Source organism: Micromys minutus, assembly GCF_963924665.1.
Source record: "Micromys minutus genome assembly, chromosome: 10".
Taxonomy (NCBI): Eukaryota; Metazoa; Chordata; class Mammalia; order Rodentia; family Muridae; genus Micromys; species Micromys minutus.
In genome coordinates this window covers 66,310,293-66,337,037 of record NC_137979.1, presented here as the reverse complement: position 1 = coordinate 66,337,037, position 26,745 = coordinate 66,310,293, and the positions used below count along the sequence as shown (strand labels likewise).

The 26,745-nt window shown below is 43.0% G+C and overlaps 2 protein-coding genes across 3 annotated transcripts in view; one reads left to right on the top strand and one right to left on the bottom strand.

Annotated features, from left to right (window-relative positions):
* WDR45B (WD repeat domain 45B) overlaps positions 1-15,566 on the top strand; it is a 28,870-nt gene extending 13,304 nt beyond the window's left edge. The window contains exons 3-10 of the mRNA XM_080923849.1: positions 3,627-3,728; positions 5,958-6,045; positions 7,315-7,409; positions 8,703-8,893; positions 12,442-12,527; positions 13,339-13,440; positions 13,874-13,995; positions 14,330-15,566. Of these exons, the coding sequence (XP_080779975.1) occupies positions 3,627-3,728; positions 5,958-6,045; positions 7,315-7,409; positions 8,703-8,893; positions 12,442-12,527; positions 13,339-13,440; positions 13,874-13,995; positions 14,330-14,436 (893 nt within the window). The 3' untranslated portion in view covers positions 14,437-15,566. The remainder of the gene's footprint in view (positions 1-3,626; positions 3,729-5,957; positions 6,046-7,314; positions 7,410-8,702; positions 8,894-12,441; positions 12,528-13,338; positions 13,441-13,873; positions 13,996-14,329) is intronic.
* A 7,994-nt stretch (positions 15,567-23,560) lies between these two features.
* Positions 23,561-26,745, bottom strand: part of FOXK2 (forkhead box K2) — a 47,154-nt gene continuing 43,969 nt past the window's right edge. For both annotated transcript variants that reach the window (XM_080922283.1, XM_080922284.1), the window contains one exon: positions 23,561-26,546. In XM_080922283.1, the coding sequence (XP_080778409.1) occupies positions 26,353-26,546 (194 nt within the window). In that variant the 3' untranslated portion in view covers positions 23,561-26,352. The remainder of the gene's footprint in view (positions 26,547-26,745) is intronic.

Genomic DNA, 26,745 nt, shown 5'->3' with positions numbered 1-26,745 from the left:
CTTACGGGCTTTAGTGAAGGTCTTCCATACTTTATTTAAGTACTCAGCTTTCATGCTTTTGAGGTGGCTGCAGTCTGGGGAGTTGTCTTCCTCTGAGTCACTGCTCTGAAGTTTTGCATTTCATCATTGGATGGAGTCATGTCTTACTAAATGACTTGGTATTGTTAGCACTTAAACAGGTTTATGCTGAGGAGTGCACTAGTAAGGTCACCAGTGAGTTTAAGGTCACACGGCATTAAACTTCTCTTCCATTTGAACAGACTAAAGAATATACTGGTTATATCTTGATATAATTCTCAGATTGCTGCTACTTGCTTTGTTTCTAAAACTGATTGAACTAGCATTGAGGAGAGAGTTACTCTCCTGGTGCCCTGGGACTAAGATTTTTTTAAGTAGAATATTTATTGTTTGTATCATGGGTAAAGATTTTAAAATTTACTAAGTTAGTTTTTTTTTTTTAAGTATGCAGATCAGTGTTCTAGAGATCTGTTTAACATTTTCATCTAGAAAAAGCAGAATTCTTACTTCCTTTTTCTGGTAACTAACAATTCTGTCTGTAGCTAGACTTCCGTGGAGGCTTCCTGCAGGCAATCCTGCAGTTGCAGTACTTAGCCTTGTGCCTGATTTATCTCTTAGCAAAATGCCCTCCAAGTCCACTTGTGCTGTAGCTGTCAAAAGACAATTCCACTGTGGGTGTGTCCATTAGTGGACATTTGAGTTAATACTTGGCTTTTGTGAACAGTGTTGCTGTGTTTGTGAACATGGGCATTCAAATACCTCTTTGTTTCAGTTCTTTTGGATATATACTCTGAAGCAGGATCGATGAGCTCTTTTTCTTGTTTGTTTGCTAGCTTGCTTGTTTAAGGCAGTGTCTATTATGTAGCTCTGGCTGTCTTGGAACTTGCTATGTAGACTAGACTGGCTTTGAACTCACAGAGATCCACATGCCTCTACCTTAGAGTATAAGACTAAAGGCAGCATGCACTACCATTCCTTCCTTGCAGTAGTTCTGTTCTCAAGTGTTTGAGGACCTGGTGTTTCCACCTTCTCACTAATGTTACTGCTTCTTGTCTTTCTGGTAGTCAGTATGCTGATGAGCAGGTTTCAGTTTAAGATGTAGGTAGACCCAGCTGGCTTTGAACTCATAGGGGTCTACTTGTCTCTGTCTTCTCAATGCTGGGATTAAAACCTTACACCACCACTCCTGGCTGAAAGTGTAGCCCAGGCTGGTCTTAAACTCCTGATCCACAACCATTTGTTAAGGAGACTGTTAACCAAAGCTTTGGCCAGTTACAGTCTATTCACCTCGGAAGGAGTTAAGAGGACAAAACTGGCAGCTGTGTCCTGTTGCATGATGGGTAGGCTTAAGGAACCGATAGCCTCTTATGTTGCCAGGATAAAGAGACTATGGGCTGTTATATTTTGTAAGCTATACATCTAACCAGTGGATAGGGACCCGTTTTAGCCACTAGGCAGTGCTAGGTAGGTATTTAACCTAGGGCCTTATGCATTCAAGGCAAGCATTTTTACCACGGGCCATTGTTTCCCCAGACCTCCACTGCTGCCATCTGAATTTGCACAGTACATATCTTAGTAGACCCTGAATTACTTTGAGGGAACTTGTGTCAGAGAAGAATTAAATTTCTTTGAGAAAAGCTGATTTTTCATTGTGGATATTAACTGTAAGTCCTTTCTGGCATTAGTTCTAGACCTTGAGAGAGCTGAAGTATGTTACAGACTAGAGGCACCTGTGCTGGTGGTTGTACTGAGTTACATGAGTCCCCATCCTGTTGTCAGAGAGGATATGGAAATTTTTGTGGTATTTTTCTCTAACAAATTGTGACCCAACTTCCCTCCTGACTCAGGTCCTTGTGCATACAGAGTAGTCATTCTTCCCTGAGATGCATCTAGCCCTTGCAATGTTCTGGACATTACTTGCTCAATAAAGCAAATGGCTATAGTTCTCGTGCACATTAACACCCCAACACATGAAGTGTAGCCAGTCTTAGCTACTTTGTGGGTTCCTTTTCCTACCCTTTATCCTCCTGGTTTCACTAGATAGAGATTGAGGGATGGGGTGGGGGGGAATCTGTGAATCTAGTGTCTTTCTTTCTTTAAGCATTACTGACAAACCACAACCAACCCCCCTGAATGACCAACAACCAGTGACTCCCTCCCAAAAGAATCGGGGCCCTAACATTTATATAACTTCTGAAAATTTCCCAGAATTCCAAACATCACACAATTGCAGAAACTATCTGCAGCTGGTAAAAACACACCTCTGCTAGAGCACTATGCAAAATCAGTCTCCTGCTGTGGACAGTTCGAAGCACCCCATATCCCCCACTCCTTGGATTAAAGTGAAAACATAGGCTTATAAGATTTCTGGGTTTTTTTTTTTTTTTTTTTTTTAAAAGAAACCAAACTTGCAGACTTCTTACTACAGTGAAGTCATTAATTGACTTAGCCTTTGCATTAGGGCTTTTAGTACACTTTTACTTACTTGTTATGTATTTACTTTTGAAACAGTCTTTGCATATAATACTTCATTTTCTGCCTTTATGTAGGTTTGAGGCCTCAAATCCTGATCAAATTGTCAGGCTTTGCATGGCAAACTCTTTACCAACTGAGCTATCTCGTGTTCTTAATCCTCCTGCCTCAGCCTTTTGAGTACTAGGATTACATGTGTACACTACCATTGCTTCTTCATTTATAGATCTTGCTGCATCTTAAAATATGAATTTGGGAGCTGGATATATGCCTTTAATCCTAGCACTCAGGAGGCAGAGGCAGATAGGTCTCTGCGTTCTAAGGCAAGACTGGTCTACAAAATAAAGTTCAGGACAGCTGGGACCATGGGGTGACACCTTGTCTTATAAATTTTCCACTTTTACTTAGTTTCTCTGGGAGTTTCTGTTTAACTCTTAAGAGTCTAATGCTCACACTGACAAAAGCTGAGAGAAGTCAAAAAAGCTACTTTATAGGCTACTATAAGTCATTTTATCTGGTTACAGGTTGAGGATTAAGAATAAAATGTGCCAGGCATGGTGGCACATGCTTTTAATTCCAGCACTCAGGGTGCAGAGGTAGGCTGGTCTCTGAGTTCGAGGTCAACCTGCCTGGTCTACAAAGTGAGTTCAAGGATAGCCAGTGCTATTACACAGAGAAACCCTGTACTGAAAAACCAAGAAAGGCTAAAATGGTAGGGTCTAGAGGAATGACTAAGCAGTTAAGAACACTTGCTGCCCTTCCAGAATCAATTCTTGGCATCACATGGCAGCTCACAACCATCTGTGACTCCAGTTCCAGGGTTTCTTATGTTCTCTTCCAGCCTCTGTGGGCAGTAGGTACACATATGGTACACAGATACTCGGCAAAGCACCAAACACATAAAATAATTTAAGAATGAAATACTAGCTAGGTCAGGTGTGATACACATCACTAAGTCTAAGCAAGTTTGATTTACTTGGTGAATTCCAGCCAGCCAGGGCTGCTGTAGTGAGACTCTGTCTCACAAATAAGTAAATAATAAGATAAGATAATGAAATGCTGGATACTGTATGGCTTCACTTTTTCTATTCAGTAACATTTTCTCTTGTTATCTTTTTTTAAAACTGTCATTTCAGAATTTTTAGAAGGAGGAGTTGGCCACGTGGAAATGTTATTTCGCTGTAACTATTTAGCCTTAGTTGGCGGTGGAAAAAAGCCGAAATACCCTCCCAACAAAGGTACAGTAGTCTGCCTTTAAAAACCTCGTCATGTATGTGGTACTATCCTGAACTTTGTAGACCATCCTGTGTCTGCAGTCATATGAGAGCCTCCCTACTAGCCCTTTGAGGTGTTGAGGGTTAACCACTGGGAAAGAAGCTTCCAGAAAGTGTGTGGATGGATGGGAAGGCTGGATGTCAGCTGTTACTGAGTTTGTGTGGATACGCTTCACCTATAGGCAGATATATTGAAAGTCAAGGTTCAGGGTAAAGCAAGGTCTAGGAATGGTGTTTCCCCTGCTGAGAGCCATGGGCTTAGAAAGATTAAGTCATTGGTGATACAGAACAAGGAGCCAGGCTGGCTGTGGATGCATGGGTTGCAGTATTGGTGTGGATTCATCATTGTATATGGTGGAAGAAATTACAACTGAGAGGTCTTATTTCTTTTCTTTTTACTGTAGACATCATGTCTTTATTGGGTTTAATCTAACTTTTGTTTGAAGGAGGAAGTGGGCATAGCTGATCTCTTAAAGGAAGAAAACTTGAGGGGAAAGAGGCCTAGGAAGAAGGGAAAGCACAGGGAAGGTGGAAGATTGCTTGAGAAGTAAGTGGGACATAGCTTGAGGCTGGTGGGGCTTGTGTCAATTGAGGGTGAGTTGGTGTCTGGTAGGGAAATGGAATAGCTGGCCTAATGTCAAAGCAATGGAAAGGACTGGATTGTGAATCTGAGAGTAGCTCACGGGGTAGTGCATGCCTTCATGTAATTCTTGAACTCTGGTTCTATTACCAAGCACCCAAAAAAGAAAAGAAAGTCGACCAAGTACCAAGACATAGGAGACTCTGGAGTCTGCTTAACATTCTCAGTAGAGTTCTGTGAATATGGGAATTTTCTGCGCTCAAGTGAGGTTGACTCTGCAGTTCTGCCTTTAGAATCAGGAGCAGAGAAATGAAAGAGAAAAGTAATGCAGTTATGAGTTGGAGATCTTGCCCCCCCTTCCCCTTTTCTTTGTGGTACAGGAAACTGGACCTACGACTTATATTCCCAACTACCTGTCATTATTTTTAAAGGCTTTAAAAATTATTATTTATGCATGGGGTGAAGAAGAGAAAGAGTTTTGGAATTGGTTCTCTTTCCACCGTGTGGGTTCTAGGTATTGAATTCAGGTTATCAGACTTAGTGGCTAGGACCATTACCAGCTGAGCCTTCTCTTTGCCACCTGCCAATTACTTTTCTCCCTTTCTCATTTTTCTCCCCTACATTTCCCCTTTCTTTATGGTGCTGGGAAATGAACGTAGGGTCTCAAGAAGCACGCTAGACAATACTCAACAATGTATATTCCCAGCTAATTTTTCAAAATCTATTTGTATATATTTAGTTTTTTTTCTTACAACTTTATTTAAAGAAGAGAGATACATGTACGGATTTTTAAAAGCATTTTGGCAATTCTTTTAGAGGTTTGATAGCATTCATTGAAATCCCACTAGTTACCATGAGCATAAAGTACATGTAGAACAGAATGTAACATGGAAACAGTCAGAGTTTTCTTGGTCTGTATAGATTAAACATAATGATCTTTGAATACCAAAAAATGCCACAAGGCTATATTCCTAGCTCTTGGATTATTAATGATTTAAGGTCTAGGTGTACCCCACTCTGAGGGGGTGCTATACACTTTTTTTTTTTCTAAGAAGGACTGAAGCTTTCACTATTTGACCTTTGTTATTCTGATGTGTATTTGTTTGAATAGTGTACACCACATGTTTGTGGCTGTCAGAGAAGGCCAGAACATAACATTTGGATTCCCTGGAACTGGAGTTTTAAGTGATTATGAGCTGCCAGACATGGGTGCTCAGAACTGAACTTGAATCCTCTGGAAGAGCAGAAGGCATTCTTAACAATAAACCATCTCTTCAGCTCCACTTTGCATTTTTTGACACAGGTTTTTCTCTAGCATTTAAATTCTTAGTAACTATAGTCAGATTTGCTTTTAGCTCAATCAGGTGAAGCTGTGCTTGAGCATGTAAGTCAGGGTGGTTTTCTAAGATCTTAGCTATGCTTGTCTATTGCATTAGGAGTATGGTGTAAGTGGATAGTAGAGGGTTCTGAGGGTAAGCTCCACCTAGCTAGCCAGTGGTATCCTACCATTGCCAGGTACATCTCTGGGTGTGCTTGGCTTATGTGTCAGGCATTATCTACAGTTCAGCCCTGTGGCTACTTGTGACACCACATGCATTGTTCTGGTGTTTCAGTGATGATCTGGGATGATCTGAAGAAGAAGACAGTCATCGAGATAGAATTCTCCACGGAGGTCAAGGCTGTCAAGTTGCGGAGAGATCGGTGGGTTTGGTGTTACTTTTCTAAACAGTGTATTAAAATGTCAGTAACTGTAGCTTATGACCCAGAACAGGGAAAAAGAGCTTTCTCTTCTGCTCTGAGGAAGGCTGGAAATTTGGCTTCTAGACTCTTTAGAGGGCTATTCTAGGTAGACATAGTGATGTCCACAGGTCTGCATGTGAAGCTACCACCTTAGGTGTCAGGCAGGCCTTGTCAAATGTTGGATGTCCCCATGTTGACAGTAGAGGAGAACTTGGAAACGGATCTTATTATTGATTCTTACCTAGTAAAAGTAACAGGCTCTGCCAAGCAGTGCGGTTTAGAGCTTGCCCTGTTTGCTTTTTGACCAAGAGAAAGCAGAGGTTCATCACTTGCGTTTTAATTGGATGTGATTTGTGTGTCATATTCTTAAGATTTCTATCAGTTATAGTTTATGTAAGCACTGTTCCTGTGTCATCCTTAGGCTCATTAGCACAGTGCTTAAAGGCCCAAATTGACCCAAACTAATAATCCTATTTAAAAATGTTTTGGGTGGTATTTTGTTCTGTTTTTCTCTATTTTGTTGAATCAGGGTTTTACTAGACAGCCCAAGCTGGCCTTGGTACTCTGCTTCAGCTTCCCAAGTGTCAGGAGGGAATTCAGGTACTCCTGGTACAACTTTCTTCACTGTAGAAATGTTTTAGTTAATTGTTGAAATGTTATGAGATGGTAATTGTATGATGTGTCTCACCATGCTAATGTTCTCGGTGAGATGTCATGATGTTTCTCTAAGCTCACAAGTTCCTCTAAGGCTGACCTCTGCAAGGTGACGGGCCCACTCTGCTGTGCTCAACCCTTATGCTTTGGTCTTCTTAGCCATATTTAGAACCTGTTTCCAACATGGATGATGAAAACATTTATAATTCTAACATTTGGGAAATAAAGGCAAGAGGATAAGGAGTTCAAGGCCACCCTTAACTGCTTGTTTTGCACTTGGCAGTTTAAGCCTCCTGAGATCCTATCTCAAAAAAAAAAAAAAAGCAGATAAGTTGGTATATACCCAGTGCTCAGGATCAGAGGCAAGAGGACCACTGCAAGTTTGAGGCTGAAGCTAGCTGAGCTACAAAGTAAGACCCTGACCAAAAAAAAAAAAAAAAAAAAAAAAAAAAAACCCAAAACAGAAAGTTCAACCCCTTGTTGTATGAGGTACTTTCTGTGTTATGGGAACAGAAATCACAAAAATGCTTATTTTACTTTTGAGAAGAGGAGCTCTGATTATATTTTTCTTTCCAGAATTGTGGTGGTTTTGGATTCCATGATTAAGGTGTTCACATTCACACACAACCCTCATCAGTTGCACGTCTTTGAAACCTGCTATAACCCTAAAGGTGAGGTTTGGAGAGGACGAGCAGCACTGGAAATGGGTCCATGTGGATAAAGATAAGGCTTGAGGGACCCAAGTGGGTCCTGGTGTGAGCAGTGGGACTTTGGTTTTGTCCTGCACACACTTTAAAGGAATGTTAGCTTTCCTTCCTGCCTGCCTGAGCTTCCTTAGTAAGAGTTCTGAAGACACAACCATGCCAGTCTGAGGGGCTCTTCTCTGCTCCTTTCCTCCCTAGCCACACTGGGAGATTCGGCCTTTCCTTCCTTTCTTTGGAGCAGACTATAACTCAAGTTGTATATTCAGTTGTCGTCCTCATACTGTTGTAAAATTCGTGGATTTTTTCTGTTATGTTGTTAAAAATTACATTACTTGCCCTACTTCTCTTTCCCTGTATTCTCTTTTCTCTCTTGTCTCTTCTCCTCCCCCCCCCCTTCTTTTTTTCTTTGTGAATGAAGTCTTACTAGGTTACTCAGGCCAGTTTTGATCTGAAAGCATACATTCAGCTTTCTGAATATTTTTGTTTATTGAGACAGGGTCCTCCTAGCTTATACTGGCCTCCAACTCAAATTCTTCCTGCCTCAGCCTTTTAAGTGGTGGGATTTTTACAAATGCTGTGCTCCACTCTCCTGAGAGCCATTGTTTTTGATACTCTGTTGTTTTTGTTTTGTGTTACATTACTTCCCTTTGTTTTGTTCAGTGAGAATCAAAAGTCTCTTCTGGCCTCTCATTCCTTTCCAGTGATTCATATGCCAGAACCTTTGTGCCGTGAATGCTGAAATTATGTTGTGTCGACCTTATAATCTTTACAAAAAGTTTGGTCTTTTAGTACTTTATTCTTCGTCACTCCCGGTCAGCCTGTGTGTTGTTTTAGTTATGGATGAGGTGGACATAGGCAAAGCAGGCTTTTCCAACCATGGCCTTGACAGGTGTGTCTGGGTCTCTGCTTCTTGTGGTACATCTGTTTCTAGATTCTAAGTATTTCAAGGTTTTTGTTATTGCTAGGGTGTAGTCTTTTAACTTTGTAATTTTTTTATTGTACTCTCAGTAGAAAGACAGGCACCTGATAAATAAGTTGAGTAGTAAATGGTTTACCAAATGTTGCCAGTTATAAACAGGTCTCATGGGCAGCAGCTTTGTCAGCCCTGATATTCTTTTCAGTGACAACAATTCCAAGGTAATGCACTCCACAAATAGTTATGTTGTGACTGGGGACTGAGGGCAGGAAGTACATTTGGGTTGTGGGAATCAGGCTTTGGTCATTCTCATCTCCCAACCAGTTTGCTCTGTCTCTGCATAGGCCTCTGTGTCCTGTGTCCCAACAGTAACAACTCCCTTCTCGCCTTCCCTGGCACTCACACTGGCCATGTACAGCTTGTGGACCTGGCCAGCACCGAAAAGCCACCAGTGGACATTCCCGCACACGAGGGTGTCCTGAGCTGTATTGCTCTCAACCTACAGGGAACAAGAATTGCAACTGCATCTGAAAAAGTAAGTGCAGCCACCTCCGTGACATTGCTTTATTTCCTGTTCTTGGCAAACCAGTTTGTTGTCAAAGCATGACAGAGATAGAACACTACCCTGGGTGTAGTGACACATGTCTGTAATACCAGCCCTCGGGAGACTGAGACATAGTAGATGTTAAGTTCAGAGCCACTTAGTGCCTTAGTCTTGGTTTTCTGATGATACTTCAGAAGTACTTTTTACTCCTGCCTAGGAATACTTCCTCATTGAATTACCCAATTTTGAAATTTGAAGTATTGGTCACTTTTTGTTGCTACAATAAAACACCATAAGCAAAAGCAACTGTGGAAGAGTTTATTTTTACTTACACTTCTAGAGGGGAGTTCTGTAATAATAGGGAAAGCATGGCAGGAGGCAGCTTGACAAGAAAGCTGAGAGATCACATCTTCAACTCAAACCCTGAAAGCAGAGAGAACAAAGTATAAATGAGGTTAGCCAGCAAATTTTCAAGGCTATCCCCAGTGGTACTTCCTCAAGCAAGGTTCTGTCTCCTAAAGACTCCATAATCTCCCCACATAGTCACAGCAGCTGGGGCCAAGTGTTCACATATTCCAGCATATGGGGGACGTATCTTATCTAAGCCCCTATAACTGTGTTACCCTTTATCTTGCCTGAGGTGAAAACTGGTAATTTATGTAGTAGGGGTTGGGGAGCACCTCAGGGATAACTTTGTAAAGTTGGTTCTCTTTCTACATTTGTTTGGGTTCCAGGAATTCAACTGGATTGCCAGGTTTGTGCTACAAGTACTTTACCTGCTGACTATGGCACAAGTCTCTGAAATTGGCATCTTTTTACTATGGTTCCCCCTTGACGATGAGTCCAGTATCACTGTATATGAAATGATTAATTGGAGGAAGCCTACAAGCCAGTTGTGTATCTACTATAGCCTGCTAGGAGGACAGGTCACAGTTGTGGTCGGCCTGTCTAGTTGCTTCCTGAGCTATTGCTGACAGCAGCGGTCAGTAGCAGAGTAAAAGCAAGTCCTGCTTCTTGTCCTGGTTACCAGGAGGCCTGGGGATCTGCTCGCAGTGAAGGTCAGAAGCTGTAGACAGCACAAGTGCTGGAGTCACAGACTGATAGACAAGTACAGTTTGGGTTTTGTTTTATTTTGTTTTTAAGACAGATCTTCTCTCTGTAGGCTTGCCCTGGAACTAACTTTATAGACCAGGCTGGCCTCAAACTCACAGACATCTGCCTGCCTCTGCTTTGCAAGTGCTAGGATTAGAGACATACACCACCACCTGGTGACAAGGTGCAGTTTTATTTGAATGTAGAAATAAGACTTCAAGCTGGGGATGTAGCTGATAGAATGCTTGTCTGACATACACAGATCCCTGACTGTGCTCTCCAGAGCTGTATTAGCTATGCCAGTGCACACCTTTAGTCCCACCACTTAGAGGCAGAGGCAGATAGAGCTTAAGAAGTTCAGGGTCAGCATGGTGAGACCCTGTCTCCGAAACAAAAGAAATACATAGCAAAGGAGAGAGAAGAGAAATGCCAGGTTTGCAAGTTTACAACCCCATATTTCTCATCATCACTCAGTTGAAAGGTTGAGGCAGTAAGATTATGAAAAGTTCTAAGCTAGCCTAAGCTATACATTAAGATATTAATAAAATGCTAGTATGGTGGCACACACCCTTTGATCTCAGAATTTGGTGAGTGAGTTTGGGGTTAGTTTGGTGTACTAGTGAGTTTTGGACTGGCCAGGCAGGGCTACATAGTGATACCCTTTCTCATAATTGCAGTTAAAGAGATGGAAATAAGAGAATCAAGTTCTGACCAGTCTGTTGTGTATAAGACCAGGTCTTTTTTTCTTTTTCTTTAAGGTAAACAAAACTGATATAGATAGGACGGCTCATCGGGCAAAGAGTCTTTTCCATATCTTTTTATCCTGGTGTTATTACAAATGTGTTAGAGATCCAACTTGAATCTTTATACTCATATAGCAAACACTTTACTGAGCTATCTGTATCCCTAGTCATTGTAGCTGAAATGATGAGCCCCAGATTCAGTGAGTGAAATCTGTCTTAAAAAATGGGGTTGAGGGGGCTGGAGAGATGGCTAAAGAGCACTTGCTGCTCTTCCAGAGGACCTAGGTCCAATTCCCAGCAACCACATGACAGCTTACAACTGTCTGTAACTCTGTTTTAGGGACGCAGCATGCTCATAAAGACAGACATGCAAGCAAAACACAGTAACATAAAATAAAAACTAGTCTAAAAATGTTTTTAAGAAGACTCAGGTTGAGGGTGGTAGAAAAGGTACCTAACGTTGACCTCAGGCCTCCAACTGTACACACAGGTGTGGACACCTACCTACTCAGCACATTCGGCCACACAAGTGACCCAAGTCAGAGTTCATTAGAGACGTGGAACATGCATGTTCTTTTTTTCTTTGTTTTCTCAGCTCAGCAGTGCTTTGGAGACTTACCATGTAACTGAAATCTTTTTTTCTCAGTGATAAGTATAACCCTGGCATGCCATGAACTTGATGAACACAAGTTCTTCAAGTTGTGAGACTATCAAAAAAATTTTTTTAAAGTAAAAGATAAAACAAACTAGTAACTACAACGATGTTGTTATTCTGATTTCTCTGGAGTGGGGATTATTGTTTGGGGGTTTTGTTTTCATTTTTGTTTGAGACAGGGGTTCACTATATAAACTAAGCTGGGCTCAAACTCAGAAATCTACCAGCTTCTGCTTTCCAAATATTAAAAAATACTCTACCACACCTGGCTTTTAAAAACAAAACAAAAAAAAAAAAAAAAAAAAAAAAAAAACCCCAAAATACTGTTTTGATATTGGCTTCTGAAGTAATTGATGTTTTCTTCAGAATTTACTTCAGCTTCATCTTGTTAGACTTGGTTCTCACAGCCTTGTCATTGTTAAGGCTGAGCAGTATATTTGGTGGGTCAGACGGGTCAAGTGAATTTCAGGGTTATGGTTTATTTAGGATGCTATCTAGTGGTTTAGTCAGCTTAAGAGCAGGGGAGTTTCCCTTTTGGTTCTGCACAGGAATGCTGCTGCCTCTCCAGGAGGTGGGCTAATAGATGTGCTTATTGTAATTCAGGGTTCCCAGGTCATTTCCCACAAAAACTGTGACCACTCATGTTTATCCCAGTACCAGAATTGACTAAGGAGTCTCTACTTTTAACTAAACTCTTTTAAAAAGTTTTGAGTTGAGTATAATTTTTCCTCAGGGAGGTTAATGCATTGATATTCTGGCCTTTTATTCTGTGCTGCCTAATTTCCTGAGAAGAGGAATACTTTATTCCTCTCTGAGATGAAATTGCTCTAGCAAATAACACAGGTCTTTAAGTGAGGAACTTGAGCAGGCAGGACTGGTCAGGGCCTCTCACAAGGAGATGCCTTTTTCCTCCTGCTGTGCCTGAGTCTAGGTTGTGTGTGTGAGTCACGAAAGGGCTGTTGGGGCCAGTGGGTCTTAATATAAATCGTTTCAGATTAATGAAAGAGTTTTAAGTCATTGATAATGAAACACTTCACTGTTTTTCAAAGGGGACCCTTATAAGAATATTTGATACTTCATCAGGGCATTTAATCCAGGAGCTACGAAGAGGATCTCAAGCAGCAAATATCTATTGGTAAGGATTTCACTCTGGGAATAGTACAACCATGGTCATGGTGCGGGTTGCTGGGTTGTTGGGTCTCATCTTTTTATTAGTCACTTTACTTTGTGTTTTGGGAAGTGTTCATTGTGGGCCCTCCCTCTCCTGTTACAGCATGGGTTATGTTTGCCATATTCTGTCCATTTCTCCTCCATTCCAGCTTGCTTTCTGTGTTTTATGTTTTGTATTTTATGGTAGAAACCTTGCTGATGCCAGTTGGTTTGGAGAGTGAATGCTTCATCTGTCTGTGAGGTCCCACAGTGTAGTGCTATAGCCCAGCCAGGCAAATTTTATATCTTATGTACAGCAGAGAGCCTGACACCACCCTGGCCATCCCAGGCCTATGGCTATTGAGCCAAATTAGGGAGACTAACCTGTGTGCCCTGTCCCTTGTGTGTAGCACACTCTCCTGCGTGTCTGCTGTCAGTACAGAATGCATATGGCCATGGCCTGCTACAGAACATTGATAACCACTTACACATGACAGTTGTCTGCCTTTCTCACCTGATCCTCCTGAAAATGGCATGGAAGTATCTCAGGAAACCCCACACCTTTCAGTGGCACGTAGGCATCAGCTGTTGTGCCTATGGGGCCCTGGTGAACAGATTGTTCCCTGGACTTTTGGCTTGGATCCTGGCTCCACAAAGGATGCTTAAAGTCACTGCTTTTGATATGACTATGCTGAGACCAGGGGTGTGGGCTAGTGCTTTGTGTGTGTTGAGGGCAAGAGAGTTAGTTGGATGTCTGGTTTTCTGTCTGACCCAAGCCCTGTCTGGTTTCTCTACAGCATCAACTTTAATCAGGATGCTTCTCTCATCTGTGTGTCCAGTGATCATGGCACTGTGCACATTTTTGCAGCTGAGGATCCAAAAAGGAATAAACAGTCAAGGTGGGTATTAGGAGTGTTGTGGTAGGGGACAGCTCAAAATTAGAGGATTACCTGGGCTTCATACAAGGACAAATCTAATGCCAGTTAAGGTTGAAGTCCATTATATCTCATTAATTTGGTGTTTGTGGGGTTTGAAAGTGAATTTAGATTAATCTCAGCACCCATATTACAGCTCCAACTATAACTCTACTGTCAGGGGAATCTGATGCCCTCTTCTGGCTTCTTGGGGCACCAGGCATTCATGTGTTGCACAGATAAATGTGCAGGGTACAACACCCATACACATTTAAAAAAATAAAAAAGTATATAAATATACTAAACTGTAAGAGACAGAAGACTTTTAAATTTTTATCAGCACTCTGAAATAAAACCAGTGACTTCCTGTCATTATTTTTGTGAGTGTAAACCCTTTCTTGTTTTCTTGCCCTTATAGTTTGGCATCAGCCAGTTTCCTTCCAAAATACTTCAGCTCCAAGTGGAGTTTTTCCAAGTTTCAGGTTCCTTCAGGCTCCCCGTGCATCTGTGCCTTTGGAACAGAGCCCAATGCAGTCATTGGTAAGTGGTCCATCTTGTGGGAGGCCTCAGCATGTGGTCTGGGCTGCACCAACTCCCCAAATTCCCTTTCTTCCTTCTTTGGCTGGGCTGGGTCCTACTCAAAGCCTCCAAGTGTTAAGGGTGCTCTTAGTACCTGCCTTCCAGATTTCCAGGAATGTTTTGAGAGCAGATCTGGGCATTGTAAAGGTGACCCAAGGCTATTTTCTGAAGTCAGTCCTTATTGGATACGCATGTACCTTGGCAGGCTATAATTACCTGTGCTCAGGTTTCTTAAATCTTGTTTGGTTTTGATCGTGGGAGCTAACAGTTATATATCAATCTGGTTTCCTCCCAGCTATCTGTGCAGATGGCAGCTACTACAAGTTCCTGTTCAGTCCTAAGGGCGAGTGTGTCCGGGACGTGTGTGCACAGTTCCTGGAGATGACCGATGACAAGCTGTGACTGTGCCTGTGAGTGCAGGTGATGCCACCATCCAGCCGCCCTGTGGATTCCTGGGGCTGGTGCCAGTGCCCCAGGCCTGTGGGTGAGGGGCTCAAGGACCCTCTGGAGGACCTTGGTCTCGAAGCCATACGTGGTTGTCTGCCTTCCTGAGCAAGGCTTCTCATTCCCATATTAAAAGGATCATCATCATGGTTCTGCAGACACTCCGTGGCCCTGGGCATCTTGTGCCCTTGCTGGCCACTACCCTTTAGTTCAGCTGTGATGCTAGCATTGGTGGCACCACCATACCTTCATGCCAGTAGGCTCCCTGCAGTCCCTGGGAACTATCCAAGCATGAATCAATGGAAGCTTGTAGGAAAGAGTGTGTCGGAGCTCACACACTAGACAGTTCCAATAAGATAATACCACCAGCTTGTCTGGTAGAGCACCCTCTGCCACACATGAGGAGCACTGTTCAGAGCACACACTGGTGTTCTGACTTTGGCCATTAGAATGAATCACATCCCAGACCTGCCAGAGAGCAGAATGCTTGTGGCACTCATTTGAGGCACAGTCCTCAGGCTGTAAGGGGGGGCCGAGTCTCCTGGTTTAGTTTGGGTTAAAACAGAACTTTCCCACTACCTTTAGGGAACAGAGTAACACATAGTCTTTAAAAAATGTAGTCCCAGAAGAAAGCATTACTTTACCTAGGGGCCTTCTCAGCGCGGTGTCCGTGTGCCTCTAGCTCCCGTTGGTGTGGGGGTACTGCCTTGGCCTGTGGCGTCTATCCTGTCTCATCTCTCCCAACATCCATAGGAACATACACTAACATTGGGGATGGCAGGCACATCCTGGTACTGACACAGACTATAGGTTCTGTGTTTCTGTACCACTTGAGGTTTATTTTTAGTTTTTTTACATATCTTCTAAGAAGTTCAGTTTTGCGGTTTTGATTTCAGGTTGCAAACATTTAAATTGTGCACAGCAGCAGGTTCTCAGTTCTGCCAGTTCCTTTATGCTCCTGTAATCTGCTAACTGTGGATTTGATGTCAAGTATGCATGTTATCTTATGTGTATTTAATCATGAAACTTAATTTTGCACACTTGTTTGTACCGTTTTCTTTGAAATAAAAGTGACTAATTTTGTTGTACTCTCTGTAAAGAGCAGAGCCATGTGTAATGAAACCACATGTTCTCTTCTGTTTATAGAATGGGATTGGGGATCCCATACCTGCTGCAGGACAGACCTATAAGCTGTCGACCTGGTAACAGAGTGCCCTGTTATGTGGGTACCTTACCAGCACAGCCACTGAAAAGAAAAACTGAGTTTGTAAGGTTTAAGGGTCAGACAGGGAGCAGGTACAGATACACCTCATGAGTATTTAGTTTAGTTTTTGTTTTGTCTTTGGTACCTCTACCCTCTGCTATACAGGGTTGTGCTCCTTGGTTTCGTAGATGTCAGGATGCTGCCCTGTTAGAGACACTGTAAGACTCATTCATCTATAGTTGTTGGCTGCTGTCACTGGCCTGTGTTATATTTTGCAATTGGGGGGGGGGGCAGGCGGTTTTATTTTATTTCTAGCTTGTGTTCCTGAAGGTACTCAGAGAATCCATACAGAAGAATGGGTCTTCCCACAATGTGAGTTGGTGCTTCAGAACTGATTGTGGGGAGGGGGAGGAAGCACGTGACCACACCATCCCTGGGACTCCCTCAACATCTCAAGTCTGCTATTAGACTTGAAACACCTTTCAAAGGATCTTCCAGGCTCCTACTCCTTTTGTGGGGACAGTGAGTGCACACTGCTCCCTGTGGGTGTCAGAGCAAGTGTTAAGAGGAGACTCCTAGAACTACCTGCTCCCCAGATTTGAGCTTGTCTCTGGATAAAGACCAAAAAATGGTAGACTATTGGGCTCTAGGGACCAGCAACAGTGTTTTCAAACATCCATTGCTGTGTGAGCCTTGACCCAAAAAGGGCCAGAAGTATGAATGCCCTTCCAGGGATTCCAGAAGCTCCTACCCAACTGGTTAGTTTTCCTAGTGTGGCTTAGTATCTGAGATCCTCCAGGACATGGACATGCAAAGCTGCAGTTTGTTTATGCCTTGCCTGGTCCTCTGAGCTAAAATATCACCATTTCCCTGCAATTGCCAAGTCTGTCCCCTTGGTTCACCTTTCTCAGAAATAAACCGCAGGCTCACCTGGCTGAATGAACCTTACCAGACATGACACTGGCCCTGGGTCTATCTTTGGTCATTCTCCCTGCCTTTTTGGCCAACATCACTGTGGGACCAAAGATTCTTGTTAAATGTTTTCTTCCTGCAGGCAAAGGATGCCTCTAAGTGGAAGCATGGTTTATATTTATAACCTAGTCATAGTCATGGTCCATAATACAGCCCAAGCAACTTGCCTGGAAGAGACATTGCTTGACTCTCACAATTTGGAACTGGTATTCTGCCAGAGTTTCTCTCTTCAAGATGGATTGAAAAGTACTTAATTTTTTTTAATGTATTTAGATTTTTCTTTTTTTTTTTTAATGACGGGTTTTCTGTGTAACCCTTGCTGTGCTGGAACTCTATGTAGACCAGACTAGCTTCAAACTCACGAGATCCACCCTACTCTGCCTCCTGAGTGTTGGAATTAAAGGTGTCTAACACCAGGTCTTTTGAACTAGAGAGGAACAAAGAAATACAGTGTTGTAGAATTGCCCCACCACCAGAAAAGACCCAAGACCTTGATAATAAGAATTTTAATTAGGTACTTTTTTTGTTTTTTGTTTTTTAGGAATATTTGTCTAGTTGGGTTTTGTTTTTGAGAACATGGTCTTGTGTAGCCCAAGTTGGGCTTAAACTATTATGTGACTCAAGATGGCCATGAATTCCTTGAGACTTCACATTCCAAATGTTGCTTAAAAAAAAGTTCTATCAGAAATACTGTGACTTCACAAAGATATTTGCACTTTTTGCTAGCATGACCAATATGAAGATGGAAATACTTGTGCACAAAGACTTAAAAACTTGGCTTTTTAAAATTTTTGTAATAAAGGATCTGTAATTGCTTGGTCTGAAGGTTTTCAATTCTTATTTATACATTATTTATTTACACATTTGTTTGTTTTTATCATTTGTGTTCTAGAACTTGCTGTGTAGACCAAGCTGATATTCAATTCAGAACCTTCAGCCTCTGCCTCTGGAGGGTTGGAATAGGATTAAGGGGGTGTGTACCACGGGGGCTCCAGCTGGGGTTTTAGCTTTGATGCTTTTTCACTTGTTTCTTTAAACCTCAACAGTAGCACCAGACTATGGAAAGACACATTTTTAAAAATTGTATTTATTGAAACAGTCTTCCTATGTAGTCCAGCCTTAAAACCAATATTTCCTCTTGCCTTACCTGGGACCACAGGCTCTGCTCTTAGCCCAGCCTACTTCCAGTCTTTGACAAATAAGATCTTCCGAGTGTAAATAGGCTGGATTGTCTGAACATTCATGTGAGTCATCGGTAAATTTCAAGTGCTCGTTGCTTTCTGTGCCTATTTTATAAGGCTGCATTAAGTAGATTTGGGTGTTTGTTCCTTAGCTGTGTAGCTTTTAATCTATACTGCTCTGGCTTATTGTAGCGCAGGCTTATATAGCAGAGGCTGACCTTCATTCAGCTCCCGATCCTGCCTTTGACTCCTCAGTTCTGGAATTACAGGTGTGCACTACCACTACCCACCTTCCTTCCTTAGCCATCCATTGATGCAGCAGTCTGCCTCGGCTTCCACAATACTGAGATCACAAGAATGTACTACTGCTGGGCTCACCTTCTTACTCAAGTTCTGGTTTGGGGCTACAGATGAAGCTCAGTTGGTTAAGTGGCTAGCACACAACACAAGGCCTTGAGTTTGAGTCCTAGTGCTGTACCAGTGATTTGGAGGTACCCTGGACTACTGGCATAGTACACACCTGTACTCTTGGGGAAGGAAAAGACCTACCTAGGCTACGACGCCCTGTCTCAAAGACCAAAAACAAAACCCTCAAAAACTGGTCCTGAATAAGACAGTAAATGACCCAGTTGCCATTTATCACTTCATTGTTTTCCTGCTGACCTAAAACATTACAGAAAACAGTTGACTCAGGCTGGAGTGATGGCTCCACAGCTTAGAACACTGGCAGCTCTGTCGGAGGACCCAGGTTCAATCCCAGCACCCACATGTCAGCTCACAACTGAACGATTCCACTTCCAGGGGATTGGGCAAAAGTCCATAGACATGCAGGTAAGACACCAGTGCACATGCCTCTTGCTGGCCCTACGTGTTCATAAACTATTTTCATTTGAATTTTAATCTGTACTGAAAGTTTAAAATGATGGGCCTCCACCGGCTCCAGTGCTTTGTGGGCAGGGCATAGTGGCAGCACTAGTAAGCGGCTTTGGCCTGGTTGGGTGTATTATGTACGTCAGGAGCTCAGCTCATGGAATGAAGCCACACATTTCAGTACTTCCCTGGTTCCCTTCTTTCAAACTGTATCTCAGTGTTACAAGGTAAGACCTTTGTATTACTTTCTTTCTTCCAGACAAGGTCTCATGTAGCACTGGCTATCCTGAAACTTGATCTGTAGGCCATGCTGGCCTCCCAACTCAATCTGCCCTGCCTCTAAAGTTCTGGGATCAAAGGTGTGTGCCACCACCAGAGTAGTCTTTGTATTTCTGATGTGTATTTCTGTGTTTCCTGATTGGGAATTTAAGTTGATTTCATCAAGTCTGAAAGATCAGGTGTTTTTTTTTTGTTTTGTTTTGTTTTTTTTGTTTTTGTTTTTGTCCTACTGCTTATTGAAATATACCATATGTTAAAATACTTTTCCTGTTTCTATTTTTTTTTTTTAAAAAGATTATTTATTACATGTAAGTACACCAGAAGAGGGCATTGGATCTCATTACAGATGGTTGTGAGCCATCATGTGGTTGCTGGGAATTGAACTCAGGATATCTCTCCAGCCCCATACATAATTACTATTGGTCTCAGTAATGTCAGCAGTGTGGTTCATTGTCTTACTCATTCTGTCTAAGCATGTAGCTGGGCTGTTTTTTTCCTCTCATTTCTTTTCCATGTCTCTGTGTGCATGCATATGTATTTTTGATTCAGAATTTTGCTATGGCTTGGGTACCCTCAAAACACAATACAGCCCAGGCTAGCCTTGAATTTGGAATCCTTTTACTGCAGTTTTCCAGATGTTGGGACTACAAGGACTTCCGACTTGTGTCACGTATCTTTACCTTCATGTAGGGTGTTCATCAGTTTCAAAGTTTCTGGTTGTTAACTGTCTTAGTTAGGGTTTTAACTCCTGTGAACAGAAACCATGACCAAGGCAACTCTTATAAGGATGGCATTTAATTGTGGCTGGTTTACAGGCTCAGAGATTCATTATCAAGGCAGGAGCTTGGCAGTGTCCAGGCAGATGTGGGGATGGAGAAGTGGGGAGTTCCTCTTGTTCTGAAGGCAGCTAGCAGGAAGACTGGCTCCCATGTGGTTAGTAGGAGCATCTTAAAAGCCCCTGCCCACAGTGACACATGTCCTCCAACCAGGCCACGCCTCCAAATAGTGCCACTCCCTGGGCCAAGCAAAATTTGCTTACTCATGTATGTTTATTTTATGCTAATTTATAGTAGAGGTATTAAAGCTGTTACCTGCTTAGAATAAATTCAGCTGGTTCTCGTCCACTCAGGGAGGCTCACGTTTACCCTCTCATTTCCCGAGTCTGCTGTTGTGAGATGGCCGGTGGCCCGTTGTGTTACCAGTCACTGAACTCACACTGTGCTTGTGGGATCAGCTAGCATGGAAGGAAACTGAGGTACACTGAGGATTTGGAGGCCTCTAGGGTGCATGCATGTCACTGGGAATTTGTCCAATTCTTCTGTGCTTATAGAAATAATTGCATCTATTTTCTTAAAAGATTTATTTAATGTGTTTTGACTTAATATATGCATATGCATTTGTGTAGAGTGCCTGCAGAGGTCAGAAGAGGGCGTCATATCTCCTGACACTGGAGTTGCAAGTGGTTGTTAGCCACCATGAGGGTGTTAGGAATTGAACCTCAGTTCTCTGGAAGAGCAAACTTGCAAAATAGTTTATGGGGGCCTTACAGTTTATAGAGGGTTTGAGCTCATGACTGTCATGGGGAGCATGGCAGCAGACCTAACACTGGAGCAGTAGATGAGTGCTCACATCCATACGCAAGAGGTACAAGGAATTGGAGGGACAACTCAGGGTCCACGCCCAGTTATGCATCTCCTAATCTTTGCCAAGCAGTTCCAACATCTGTGGACCAAGCATTCAAATATATCAGTCAATGGACCATTCTCGTTTAAACCACAAACAGGTTAGTGTTTTTATTTTTGTTGTTTATTATTTTTTTTTTTTAAATCAAGTCAGACCATGTTTGGCACATGTGATTAAAGGATAGCTTGCAGGAGTTGGTTATCTTCTTTCCACCATGTAGTCTTGGTGATTGAACTTTTACGGTTTGGACAGCAATCCCCTTTGCTTGCTGAGCCATCTTGCCAACCAGCTTATTTTTTGAGAAAGCCCAACCCAGCCCTATAGCTCTGCTGGTATCAAACTCACTGGCTTCCTGTACAAGCACATACCCAACACAACCAGGTATGTGCTACCATGTGCTCTGAGTTTTTGAGATTTTTGTGCTGGAAATTTAACCCAGGGCCTTTTGCAGTCTAGGCAGGCATGCTGCTACTGAACTATATCCCAGGTCAAAAAATTTTGTTTTTTGTAGTGCTAAGTGTTAAGTTTCAAACCTGGAACAAAGGGCTGAGGTGCCTATTTCACACATCCAATCGGATCTGGCCGCCAGGTTCTCTCTGCTTCCCTCAGCCCCTCCCTGTTAGAGGGTGCGGCTGGCATACCACGCCCTTTACCCTGAACTTTGGCCTGCCCCCCCACCCCCAAGGCTTTTCCCTATTTAATCCAGACATTTGGTTATTTTTCCCTTTTATATCTTGCCTCTTGGCTGCAGGGCCTGGTTGCCTTTCTCCCTTCTCCCCACCCAGCCAGCCTGGTGACATTCATTCAGGATGTCCTCGTCCATGCCTCTACCTGTTCCCTTTTCTCTATAGAGACTTCACCATACCTAGAAGGTATGTCCTTTGCTCCTTTTTCCCCCATTCACAAGAAATTGAAGCTGGGGCTTTGCATGTACTTGGAAAATGCTCTACCAATAAGTTGTACTGACAGCCCTGCCACTTTAACTGATATTTTTGACCATTTATGCTAATCGTTGGCATTTCTACAGTATGTGACGTTTATTTTCCTCTCTTCTTTTTCTGCATTTTTCTGAATTGTTTAAAGGAAAAGTCAAAATTCACCTGTGGACTATCAGCTATTTTTTTAAACTAGGTATTATTAACAAATAGTAGAGAATACAAAGCTAACTTTCCAGTGTGAATTTTACCACTTCAAAGCTCTGCTTCCTTTATAGGACATTAGTTAACATTAATGTTCTGATTTAACAATGACAATTCTGAAAGTCAAATTGCAAATTTTCCTTTGAATTTTAATTAGGAAAATTAGAAGATAACATTTTAAAACACAAGAAAATTAATTTGCTCAAATAGCTCAATTTTTTTTTTTTTTTTTTTTTTGTTACTTCATTCCTGAAGGTTTAAAATTCTCAGCCTTTACATGTTATAATCCATTAGATGAAAAGAGGACTTCCTCAGCTCTTTTACTTTCCAGGAACACCTTGTTTTGCTTGTTCTTTAGGCCTTTAAATTCTCCAGCTTTGCTTCATGTCCTGTCCATGGGCCTAAGACAACTATGGTCAATGGATCTAGGATGGGTAGCCTCTACCCACTGACCTAAGCACATCCAGTTACCTTTTTCTTTTTCTTTCTCCTTTTGCAATGAACCAGGGGACATCTATGTCCCTGAAGCTTATTTTCATTCCAAATGCTCTGGCCTCGGAATAATTTATGTCTAAGACCTTTAACTTGTTAATGTATTTAAAAAGCATTTGTTCAACTTCAGGAAGCATAGCTAATTTTAATCTAATGATATCTGCTTTTACTTACACTTGGTACCACTGGAGTATTGATAGCTGTCTTCTTTAGGTTGAGCTTCCTTTGGCCATTTGCTTATTGAGTTTTACCTTAGCAAAAGCCACACCCATGTTTGGTGTGTGGGAGTTCTTCCACCTTTTCTGAGCTACTAAGGAACACACCCTGTATGCACTGAGTGCTCAGACAACTCAATTCCTTCAGGTCAGTTTTACCATGATGGCTGGAGGTGAATATGGGGCACAGTATTACAGGTTGTTTCTAATTCCCTCTGCATGCCGGTCTCCTGGGATTCTGTTTGTGAAAAGGCTCACACGTTAGCCTCTCTGTACACAACTGGCTCAACTTGGGGTCAGAACTGAAAGAGGCAACAGGAAATAATTAGACCCACTCCCAGCTAGCCATTGTCCCATTCCAGGATGACCTTGAATTTGATTTTCCTACCTCTACCTTCTGACTGCTAGGATCAGGGGATTACCACATCACGGCGCAGTCAATCTGTATTTGCATATGCAAGACAAAAATTTTACCAACTAACCGTCCCAATTCCTTGCCAATGTCCTCCCTCCTGTGTCAGTGTTGCCACTGCTTGCAGGAGCATTGTGGGCAGTTCCCACTGCTGCCTATATGGGACGGCTTTCTTCTTCAGGATGCTGCCACTGTGTAAGTTTTCCTGCTCCCCCCCCCCCTGCCATTTCCATATTTATTATTGGCTATGTGGGTGGCCTGGGACAGCAGCTGGAAGATAGATCAGTGTTACCACCTGGAAACCTCAACACCTGTGTACCTTTTCATAATCCTTAGGTCAAAGGGCAAGCGTGTGTGTGTGTGTGTGTGTGTGTGTGTGTGTGTGTGTGTGACAGACAATTACAACTTAAAACACTGTGTTTTATAAAACTCTTATAATAGGATGTCAGTAAGATGCCACACCATTGGCTGCACAGCTGTAGCATCGTGGAGACTCTACCGTCACCTGAGGGAGCCTGTGCTGCTGCCCATCTGTGTTCCTGGTCAAGTCTCCCCAGCACAGGCTAAAAAGGAAGATAAATGTATCTGCTTATCAAAAGACAACGATACTCTGTATTCAATTAAAATTAATAAAAAATATTTTATTGAATTTCAGGAACTTGGTACTTTTTAAAAATTCCAAATCTTTGCACACAGATGAGCACTCTGCTTACTCTGGAACGGCAGATGCTTGGACTTCACGATTGTCACCTCTCCGTGTATCACACAGCATAGAAAACAAAGTCCTGGTGCTCCCCAACCCCTTCTGAACTGCTACGGCTACTCTGACCAGTCCCCCAGCAGAGGACAGGGAAGTGGGGTGGGGTATTTACGGAGACCATCTGCTGTCTGTGAATACATTCTGCTGTGTGGGGAATAGCTATACAAATATGCCAACATTCTGGAATGTACCGTACCCAGGACACAGGTGAGTTCCCTTTGTGTTCTGTGTGGTTCAAGCCAATGCTGCTGAAGTTATCTAGTCCCTGAGGGAGCTCAGAAGTTTGGTAAAGGTCAAAGAGACTCCTTAAGCATTCAACAGTGGTGCCGTAGAGGACCTGGGAACTGCTGCAAGCTACTTGTGTCAGGATCGTATATCCCACATCAGATATCTGTTAAGGGCTAAAGCACATGAGCCCAGCTCTGGTGTGTGGAGGGGCTTCTGGGAACTCAGATGAACACTGGGAAGAATATCTGGATTTAGTACTCAGTTCTGCCTTCTCCTTGGCAGCTCTACATTCCTATGTACCAAAGCAGCAGCAAGGCCGATGCAGCAGCAAGGAGAAAAGATGAGTGTGTACCCACTTGATACTGAGAAGGTGGCCTTAAAGAAATACTCCTTCCATCTTTAAATTTTTTCTATGATCCCCAAAAGAAATTTCTGCAGACCCATAAGGTCTGTTTGGGGCTCAGAGGTAATGAGTCTGCAGACCTCACTCACATAGGGAACAAGTCCTGGTCAAGCATGCTACACACACGTCTCCAGATACACAGTCTGTCCAGTTGGTGGTACCTGAGCCCATCCTTGACTGACTAAGGCGGCCTCCTGTCAGCATGCCACATTAACTAAGGCCCATAGTCTGGATGCACATGCTGGGCACAATACAACCCAAAGTACTTTAGAGTACTCTGCAAACTGCAAACCTTTACAAAATAAGACACTCCAAGGTTACCTGCAAAATGATGGAGGAGGCAGACTGCTGTGGGCACACATGTTCTCACTCACATGATGTCTCACCTTTATTGTTTAAGTGGCTGAGTTCTATAAATCCAGCTTGTGTGCAGTAACTCCATGTCAACACACATCATTTGCAGTGACATTGTGACAGCTCCATACTGTGGGTGAAGCAATACTTAGAACAGACTTATCATATTTGGTCTTTATGTAAATAATGTTTTAAATTGCCTAAATATACCATTCTGAGCCATCTCATTCTACCAGGAAAATACAGGGTTCCCCCCCTCTTTTAAAAAAAATTAAATATCAAAATAACTACATTTAAATAAATAACGTTATGATGATGACATTAGGGAAAAAAAAACTCACAATTAAGCTAACGCCCTCTGCCTGTTGCTCAGCTCTAAGTCCAGAATGCTCTGGAAAGGTGAGTGGTGATCCTAAGTGTGGGCTGGGCTGCTGGCCTCCCACCTCTCCTCACCCTTCTCTCTTAGTTTTACTTACTAAATGACATAAGTCAGGATTAGTGTGGAACTTCATTCTGAAAAGACAGAAACCTCTTGAGAATCAGAAAGTAGCCTAGGTGCTTGATAATGGGCCACAGGGTCTCACTCCTAAGACCCTCAAGTTAACTGGCAACATCTCTCCAACAGCTCTTGCTATGAGTGTGCCATGCAGATAACCAGTCAGAAGCTAGAGCTGACCCCTAAGATTCCTGAGGTTCTGGAAGATTGACCTTGGTCTGAAAAGGTGACAGAGGCCCGGTTCTATTTCCCAAGGAGGGAGGAAGGGATCTGTTGCTTTAAGCATACACAATATGTAGGAGACTTGTTTTACTAGAGTGGGAAATTACGCCAAGGACAAAGTCTACATAAAGAAACAGACAACTAAACCCGCAAGTTAGAGCAGGTACATGCAGCCTGAAGGCTAGAAGGCTCCCAGGTTTCTTCTCCTGATGCCCCCTGGCCTCATGGGTCCATGCAGCCTCAGCCCACCCACCCTCTACAATGGCACAAGGCAGGTCAAATTCATCAGGTAGCTGCTCTAAACTGAAATGGGCAAGTAGATGTCCTATGGGAGAGCCACCCAAACACAGGCAGGACAGACCAGAGCAAACCATCCCACGGGCTAAATCAAACCACAGAAAAACAGAATGTTGCTCTTTCCCCCAAATGAATCTCAAATTTCCAGAGTAGAAATGGAGTGATATGAAATGTCAAAGACCCCATTATTTAGTAAAGAAAGGACATCCCCAAGTATTCTAATTCCACATGTGGACAACAAAATACTGTCTTGTCTCTCAGCCACAGCCGGCAAATCCTATAAGGGCAGCAGGTGGCTGTGGCTCTGTCCCCTAAAGGAAAGCCAGCAAGATCCACTTGTAGCAGGTGCTGCATCCTCTCAGGAGACTCAGTCCTTTGGGACCTGGAGTTCTTGCTTGTAGTAAAAAGCTGAGCCCACAGACGACAGCCCAGCGAGTGCTCTGTTGGAGACACCACCTCTGGAACCAGGGTTGTTGTGGGTCTGTTCAAGTGTAAGATGTCTTTAAATTAAGGAGTTTTAAGGCCACCTGGGTTCATGTTTTCAGTGCTGAGAGATGAAGTCCAACCGCAGGGCCCTTTACCCACTGAGGATGTGCTCCCGCTTCAGTGAGAGGCAGCGTCTCCTTTTGGCACCACAAAGTTGATGTCTGAAGAAAGGCCTCCCACGCTAGTTCTGGATTGCCTTTTCTCTCACAGCTGCTGGTGCATCCACGCTCAGGGCAATGACAATGCTCTCACCATCTTCTGCTTTAACTCGCTTGAGCTCTGGCTGTTCTGCCTGGTCACCATTTTGGCGCTTTGTGGGCAGGGATGCCGATGCTGATGCATGTGTGGCCAACATGTGGAGAGGACTTGCCACTGCTGAAGGGACACAGTGAATCAGAACCCCATGCTATTGCATAAAACCCTGGCCACAAAGTCCACCCTGGTACTCCAAACCCTCTGAGCCTTACACAGGACCCCAGGGATAGGCCTATAGGGCCAAAGCCAGAGGCTCCTTGGCAGAGGAAATCTGTGGCAGGTCAATTTCTGTCAGCAAGGGTGACCTCTGCAGCTTCTA